This window comes from Uranotaenia lowii, chromosome 3, assembly GCF_029784155.1.
Source record: "Uranotaenia lowii strain MFRU-FL chromosome 3, ASM2978415v1, whole genome shotgun sequence".
NCBI lineage: Eukaryota > Metazoa > Arthropoda > Insecta > Diptera > Culicidae > Uranotaenia > Uranotaenia lowii.
The window spans coordinates 167,324,927-167,333,909 of NC_073693.1; the positions used below are offsets into that span (position 1 = coordinate 167,324,927).

The window sequence follows — 8,983 nt, forward strand, 5'->3', positions numbered from 1 at the left end:
TTCATATCCGAAAATCCATTTACTTAAACATAATTTTGTCATATGAAGGTGCCATATCAATATGATTTCCTCAAAATGAATTCTCAACTACATGTTTCGAAAATGTATTTAATCGAGCATATTACAAACTAATTGGATGATTCTTTGATTTTTGGGTCTATTAGCAAAACTTTAACATAAAACATTAATTGGGAACATTCAGAAAGTTGCTGGCGCGCGTCAATTTTGAATATTTCCGTATATAGCTTTCAAGTGGTCAATCGCTTAACAAGGTAACATTCCATGCCACATTACCCTTACCCCCTTACCCCCAGCACCTTTCATTCATTGTGCAATGTTGATTATCTCGAATCAATCACGGAGTGCAAAGATTGTGTCATTGGCCAGGAGGGGCCGCAGGAGGACTATAGTTGATAGCAAGCTCAAGCACCAGCTCAACATTCGGTGGTGCAGACATGTTTAAGGTCGTTTTCTATCGTAGGATTTCCGTTGAAAAATGACAGAGTTATTAAGCTTTGAATCAGTTTTTTTTATTTACAAAAAAATCGCAACAAATCTAACACAAAAAATAAAAATGTTTGAAATCTGGAAAAATACATGTGTTTTTAAGTCTTAAAAATGATCCAAATTTTGAATTTTAGGGAAGATCTGGTGCAAATTGCCAGATGATAGAAAGAATCCCTAGTTCTCTTTGGTGTTTTTGGAGCCATCTTGTGACCTATCCAAAAAAAAAAAAGTTTAAAAGGTCGTTGGCATTTTTACACCAGTTTCTTGGCTAGTTTGTACGTCTGTTCTTTGTGGTTAAAAGTAATCCGCTCCTCCACTAGAAAAAGGGATGAATCATCCTAAGGGATGAATCATCCTAAGGGATGAAAATTTCGGAAAAAAAACTCTACTAGAAAACTATCCGATCCAATTCAAACTTTTTATCGAAGTTTTTAACATCCAATTTTTGTGTCTACATAGTTGAAATTATTAATTCCTATATTTATTCGAAGACAACATTTTAATCAAAAACAAACAGTGAATAACAATGATACCTGTCTTGAATGTCTAGGTTCGTCACCATTGCGTCACTTAGCTTCTGAGAAACAAAAATCACAGCTCACAGGCAACGGATATCTTTGTTAAGCATATTCCAACCGCCAGCGCGCCGCAGCTGATTATCTTATCTCTCAAGAAATAAACCAAACCAAAGTTTACAACTTATCTCTAGAATCCGCCACACGCTGCTACCTGAGCTTTGCATTTCTTCGCTCATTTGCGGCAGTACATTTGTTGTAAGAGCATCTTGTGCATTGACTTATTTTTCCGTGGTTTTGTTGTTGAAGTTGAAACCAGTTGATTTCCAATGATTATCGAGTGGTGATTGTAGCATTAGAATAATGAACCCAAGGTTGATAGTTGGACATTTAGTATAATAAGAAACTGAATTATTTTTTTCGATTTTCAGATGGAAAATTTTAGCTTTCTGGATTCTCGCGATTTTACTGCAATCTGTTGCTGAAGCCGACGATAGCGCCGTCGTTGTCTTATCAAAGTGCAATCACCTGGGTCAATTGGGACAGTCGGAATGGTTGACGCTAACCGGAGTCAAGCGAGCTACGCTCAAATCAAGCGTCCTGGGGTGTATTCCCGAGGTGAAGGAGCTCACCATTACGGATAGTGAATTTTCGGCTATCGAAGCGGATGTGTTTAGGATGATGCCTTCGTTGGAGGTGTTGAATATGAGTGGCAATATGCTGAACACGCTGCTGGATCAAGGAGGATCTGTGCTGGGTAATTTGGAACAGCTGAACGTGCTGGATTTGAGCTTTAATCGTTTCCAGCTTTTGCATGGCGAATACTTTAGAGGACTGCATAATTTGTCCGAATTGATAATCACGCATAATGATTTGGACATAATCTATACTAACAGTTTTGATGAGCTTTGGAATCTACAGATGTTAGATCTTTCACACAACCGAATTGATTACATTCCAGTAGGAGTGTTTGATGGATGCGAGCAGTTGAAAATGTTATCTTTCAAAGGAAATAAGATACAGCAGTTAAACCCAGAGAGTTTTAGTGGAATGGCATATCTTGAGGAATTAGATATTTCTGAAAACAGCATCTCAAAGATAGCGGTACAATCTTTAAAGTCTCTGGTACGGTTAAAAGTTCTCTTACTTAAAGGAAATAAGCTACACGAACTTTCTGATGATGTCTTTCGATCGCTGGAAAATTTGGAATATTTGAGTATTGCTAACAACAATATTGCTGCGCTTGGTGATTCTCTGCTGAAGACGCTGAACCATTTGAGATTTTTCAATGCGCAGGGCAATAGAATTAGAAAAGTTTCCGACAAACTTTTCCAGAACAATTCCTGGTTGGAGGGAATCAGTTTTGGTGAAAACAAAATCAGTGATTTTGCTGTGGACGCCATCGAGCATTTAAGCCACTTAGAGATATTAAATTTGGAAAACAATTTTTTGAGCGCTAATTTTGAAGTACGAGTTAGCAAGGAGAGCCGTGCAAATCTTTATCTAACTGGTAACGATATATCCCACACAAACTTCAGTGGTAGCTCGTTGATCTTGTCACAAAACAATATAACAGCGCTTCAGAGTAATGCACTTGATTCGACAAGAAATATGCGTAAAATTCTATTAGATCATAATTTAATAAGCTCTGTTTTGCCAGACGCGTTCGAGGGGTTAGACCAATTAGAGGAACTAAGTTTAAGTTACAATCCGGTTATCCATTTACCCGACACAACGTTCAACCCTCTTATCTCTCTGAAATCATTGGATATCAGCAGCATAGATTTGTTGGAGATACCGGGAGGATTTCTGTCTGCTCAGACTCGTTTGAACTCGCTTTGGATGGATCATAACCTGTTGGAAATTATTCCAGAGAGCACATTTGAAAGTATGCAACAAATACGATTCATAAACTTGGAATCTAATCGGATTAGAACGATAGATCGGACTACATTCAATAACTTACCCTTACTCGAGGAATTGAAACTTAACAACAACGAGTTGAACAATCTTCCGGAAAAGATGTTCATCGGATCGGAACAATTGAAAGTTTTGACACTTCATGAAAATCAAATTCAGCACATTGATAATAATGCTTTCATTGGACTGGAAAACCTCGAAGAACTCATTTTGAGCAAGAATCGCTTAATCTCAATTGATGAAGATATTTTCCAAAGTCTAACTTTGCTCAAAGTCCTACAATTCGAAAATAATTATATCGAAACGTTGCCATCACTTCTATTTAGCCAAAATTATATGTTGGAGGAAATCAGTTTGAAAAACAACGACATAGAGTCAATTCCTTCAGATCTTCTGTTGTGGTGTCCTGCCTTAAAAATGATTGACTTGTCAAATAACGAAATTAGAAATATTCAATCGAATACCTTTCAACGCAGTGAAGAACTCAAAGAAATTCGAATCGCAGGTAATCAGATCGATGAAATCCATTCGGTCATGTTCAATAACAACACCTATTTAGAACTGATTGATTTGAGCGCCAATGTTATTTCATCTCTACCGGATGACGTGTTTGAAAATCTGACACGTTTGGAAAAGTTGTTTTTGGAACGAAACAACCTAGATCAGATTTCATCGACTCAATTGAAAGGAGCAGTTAATTTGAAAGTTCTATCTCTCTCCGGAAATAAATTGACTGAGCTTGGAAATGGCGTATTTCGAGAGAACGAATTCCTCGAGGAACTGTTTTTAGATGGTAATCAACTCTCCAAACTGTCCGAGCAATCATTCTTCAACCTGAATCGACTACGAACTCTCCATATTTCAAATAACAAACTGAGACTCTTTTCAAGTAATCTGTTTAGTCCTCTTCTATCCCTGGTAGAGCTAAAAATCGACAACAACGACCTGAAACAACTTCCTGAACTCATCTTCAGAAACCAGTTAAATCTAGAATTTATTTCATTATCCGGAAATAAGCTCCAAACCCTCCCAGAAACCTTATTCGAATTCTCCGGAAAACTGAAGATTCTGGAGCTCAATAACAACCACCTCACCACAATCAACCAAGGACTGCTTCTTCCATTGAGCCAGTTGGAGGAACTATACCTGGAATCAAACCATCTCGAAAACATACCGGAAATAATCTTCATGAACAATGCCAACTTGCAAATACTCAACGTCGCCAACAATTCTTTGACAACCTTCAATCCAACGATTGCAACCTTTAAAGATAGTCTATCGGTATTAGACATTCAACAAAACCAACTTCAGCTTCTTCACATCCCCAGGAAGCTCAAAAGTCTCTTCGCCCAAAACAATAACATTGACACAATTTCGATCGAACAAGCTGGACCTCATCAGCTCGAAAACTTGAACGTCGCCAACAACAACATCACCCGTATGGAAAAGCTCTTCAAACTTACCCAACTTCGAAGCCTCAATCTCTCGGGAAACTCCTTCCAAACTCTTCACCTACCCAGAATCTACAAACTTCCCCATCTTAGCTATTTCAGTGTTGCCAATAGCGGACTGCAGAAGCTAACCGGAATACTCTTCAAGCAGCACGAATCGCTGAAAGAGTTCGATTTGTCCAGCAACGAGATCTGCAAGTTCGACTACAATGTGTTGATATTTTTCACCGGCCTGCAGCAGCTCGGAATTGACGGCAATTGCTGTGACGATGAGGAGTTTCGAGATAACGTTAAACTGCTGGTTGAGATTAGTGCTGTTCAGAAGAATTTTGTTGTGTCATAGAGTAAGGAACCTTCAGTAAAATGGTGCACAATATAAAGTATTCATATGTTTTGACCAAAATCTCCTGGAGAAAAGGTTGAAAACAACTTATCATACCTACAACCCTACAATAAATTATACCTACCTACATGTACATTAAACCTGATAGAATAAGTTTTTTTAAAGGAATCTAAAAGAAATCCAATCAAAACATATCGTTTAGGTCACGGAGACCTTTTTGTGGCATGTTCCAATTTTTCCTAGAATTAAAGGTCGTTGAAGATTAAAAAATTACAAATTGTTTTCACTCTATGAGTCGCTTGGAAAAAAAAAATCAAACAAAAATTGAGTCCTTAATTAAAAAGGTGGCTCACCCCTGGTTTAGGTCATTCTTGAAATTGATATGTTTGCAGTGATGTTACTGGACGCATTTGTCTTGTCTCACTGGTGTTTCACTTTGAAGGGCCTAGGTTCATAGAAAAATCAGGATACTGGAATTGAATTTGAATTCCAAAATTCCTGAAGTCTATTAAAAGGTTTACCTTTCGGTCTAAATGGACGAGAGTAATTTTTCCGACTTTTTGAAAGGAATAAAGATATAAGGATTTAATTTGATTTTGGCATTTGAAATTAGAAAAAAAAACTAGCTGACTCGATGTGCCTTGCTACCCTTTTTATTGGAAAAATTAAGTTTGCTTAAATTGTTTTTATTAAAATAAACTTTTCTTTAAATTATTTTAATATTGGATAATCGAAATAATGGAAACTGAGCTTCTAGTTTTGTGCCTTAAGTCTCAATGTAAGTTCAAGCAATAATAATCTAGTTAATTAAAATAAACATCTCATATACAAGCGTCGTGAATCGGGAATTTTTTTTGAGCATTTTCCTTTCATTCTGCCTGGCACTTAGCACTTCCAGCACTTCCGAGTAGATTTAGATGGTACCTATATTTTATGGAACCGGGAAAAAAAACAAGCTGAAGAAAGCACAGAAGATATTTTGTTAATCATTTTTAAACAACTTTTTTGTTCAACATCCTCACCCTTTGACGCAGTTTGAATTAATATCCATTTTTTTCCACCAAAACCATGTTAAAAATATACCAAACTTATGGAAATGACACATTCAACAAATCTTTTGTTATAACAAAGGTTATAACAAAAGAAAGCTTGGAACATAAAAATCAGTGCACTTAAAAACAATACAAAAATATAACACCAAATTTCAAAAGAAATTAAATCCTAATCCTGAAATTAACTTCAAATCAGATCAACAATTAACCATGATTAAAGCTGTTTAGCAAAAAGATAATACTTGTTCGCTCTATTGTGTTGTGAGCCTACTTGGTTGAATGATTCAACTGTGAGCGTTTTTGATTGATAATCGATTGATAACCGAAAACGCTCATTGAAGAAGATAGTAAGTTGCTATCGAAATACCGAAATATGAACTTTTCATTTACCGTGGTTGAATTAAAAGGAATCTTTCGATTGCTTTGATTCATTCATACTTGTTAATTTTTTTACATCTCAATTTACATTTCCTTTCTTTATTTTTTTTTTATTGAAAATCACTGTAATATCATTCCACTTGAACATCAAAAGTTTAATAGGTAATGGGACATCAAGTTGAAGTAGTCAAAAAAAATTATTGATTTTACCAGTTATTTTTAAATTTACAAAAACATGTGATTTTCACCCAACTAAGAAAACGGGTAAGTTGTAACAAATTTAGTTTTTAACGAAAAGTCAAATGAAAACGTTTGAAAATTAATAGCTTTTTTTTGGTGGAGGGGAAAAGCCCGCGGGAATGGAACTTCAGTCGGGGTCCTTCTCCAGTGGGCGCTAAACCTCCTCATCATTCTTTATTTTTGTTTTTTGATTTTTTCGATTTGTTTACAATTATGTTCATTCATTTCATATATCACACACACTTAATTTTGAATCACTCAATGTCGTTGAACGTTCAGGATGGCGGTGGCAGCTGGTGGTGGCGGTTGGAGGCGGCGGTACATGGCAGAAATGAGATAATTGAAATGAAATTGTTGGTATTAGTCGGATGTGATTGACCGTTTTAGATTGGCGAACTAGTCGAATGGTGGGGAGGTTATAATCGACTTAGCTTCCAGCGAGATAAATCTCTGTTAAGGAAGCGCTTATCGATTATGACTCAGTTACGAACCATCGGGTGTTCTAACATAACAGCATGTGTTAGTCAAAGTAAGATTCGACTTTATTCCGGATGTGTTGTTTAAGCATGGTTTTGATTTTTTTTGGATTTCTTTCTTCCCTGAGTGTTGTTTTTTTTATATATTTGTGGTGTCATAACGCATAAAGCGCCAATTGCAGTAATTTTTGGTTTTGTTTGAATTAATTTTGTCATTTTTTCTGTCAAAAATGTTTTTAATTGAAAAAGCATAAATTCTTAATTCTTAAATTTTTACACCTACCATATCTCTTTTTGGATATTTTTGCTGTCAGAAATCGCAAAAAAAAATTAAAAACGATCTATCCAGTCCTAAATTAGCGCAACGAGTTTTAATTTTGTAAGGAAATTTGTTTGGGAAAACAAAATTTTAATTCAAAAATCCCTAAAGATGTACTGAAACTTCCAAAAAAATACTACTTTGTATGAAAAAATGTTTCTTGATTCTTGCAGTACATTCCATATGAACAAAGCACAAACCTAGATTGTACACCACCAAATTGCCGCTCATAGCAAGTCCGTCCCATTTGCGTTTTTGTTGAAATGAGAAAAACGGCATTGAAAAATCGTAAAAAGTCAAACGGTAATTCGGCACTTGTATGCGTTTTTAATCGAAGTAATCAACAGAATCTGCCACTGAAACGGCTAATGAAAGATTTTCGCTTTATAAGGATTTTTTTTTTGTTTCACTTCATTTTTTAATTTTTGCTTTTTTGACTGCTTCTTTCAAAGCTGTGTAACCGTAGGATGAGAATAAAAATTCTCTAATAACTGCTTTGCATTGCCAGAATTTATTGATTTATATAGCATTTGCAAAAACATTTCATGAAATTATTTAAAGCTCTACACAGCAAAAATTATTTTCTGTAAAATTACGGCAAATATCCTGTAACAAAAAGGAGCAGGACATTTACCACAATTTTACAGGTCTAAAAAAGATCACATGACACTTACTTTTAAAGTGACAATAATTTCTACAGCTTGCTTCAAAATTACAGCCCGCTTTAAAATTACAGGCTTCATTCAGATTACGGGCTGTTTTCAGATTGCATGCTGCTTTCAAATCACAGGTTTTCAAATTACAAGCTCCTCCAAAATAACAGGCTACTTCAAAATTACAGTGCTGTAATATTGCCTTTCCAGTACTAGCTCGTACTGGATTCGTTTAGCGGTTTTTATTTAAAAAAATATATTGGAAATTTAAAAAAAATATCGGATTAGAAATAAAAACACAAAATGTAAGATAAACTGTTTTAATTCTTAATATTTATAGTTCATTTGCTACGACACAACAAAATTCGGCATGCTTATGCTGCTTGCAGCAGTAACAAACGAATTCAAGTTGAACTCGCTATTGCAGTATTAAAAAAATATTAATTAGACATGAACATGCTCATAAAATATCTTCATCGGAAGATGCTTTAGGCTCGTGAGCAGACAATTTGGCAATGATTCTGGCCACATTTTTCTGGACAGACCCGACCCGTTTGACTGGTGACCTCAATGCTTTATCGTCGATAACCTCCTCAAAGTATTGTTGAATGAGGAGCATAAATTTTGAACAATGATCATTGTACTTAAAGTTATGTACAAAGTGAACCGCTAGCAAATCAGTCGGAGCTGTGACTAAATCATCCGTACCTTCGCTTAGTCGCGATTTTCTGCAAAGCAGTAATACACCGATTTCTGATTTCCAAGGTCTGAAAAATAGATACAAAAAGCATAAGTTAACGCTCTAAAAGCTTTCAACGGTTGTATGAAACAGGTTTAAATTATTTTGAAAAAAAATTCAAAAATACACAACAATAACTGTAGTCAACTCGCAGTTTATGGAATTTATAAACAGCAACAACAAACGGTAAGATCATACTTTTGGGGTTTTTGAGAAGTAAAAACTTAACATTTTAATTCTGCTTGTAGGTACGGAACCGCAGTTCAAACGAATCAAGGTGCACTTTCTTACCCACCCCATGTCTCTTCCGATCATCAGCAGTCAGCAGCATCTGCATAATGGTATGCAACATCACATTGAGGAAGTCGATGAAGTGGCGAGCAGAGATGA

General features: G+C 35.7%; 1 protein-coding gene across 1 annotated transcript; it reads left to right on the forward strand.

Annotated features, from left to right (window-relative positions):
- The first annotated feature begins 1,251 nt into the window (after positions 1-1,251).
- LOC129751917 (chaoptin-like) lies at positions 1,252-4,855 on the forward strand. Its single transcript, XM_055747695.1, has 2 exons — positions 1,252-1,396; positions 1,454-4,855. The coding sequence occupies exons 1-2, from the start codon at positions 1,386-1,388 to the stop codon at positions 4,734-4,736; spliced, it is 3,294 nt and encodes a 1,097-aa protein (XP_055603670.1). The 5' UTR covers positions 1,252-1,385; the 3' UTR covers positions 4,737-4,855.
- Positions 4,856-8,983: the final 4,128 nt, after the last annotated feature.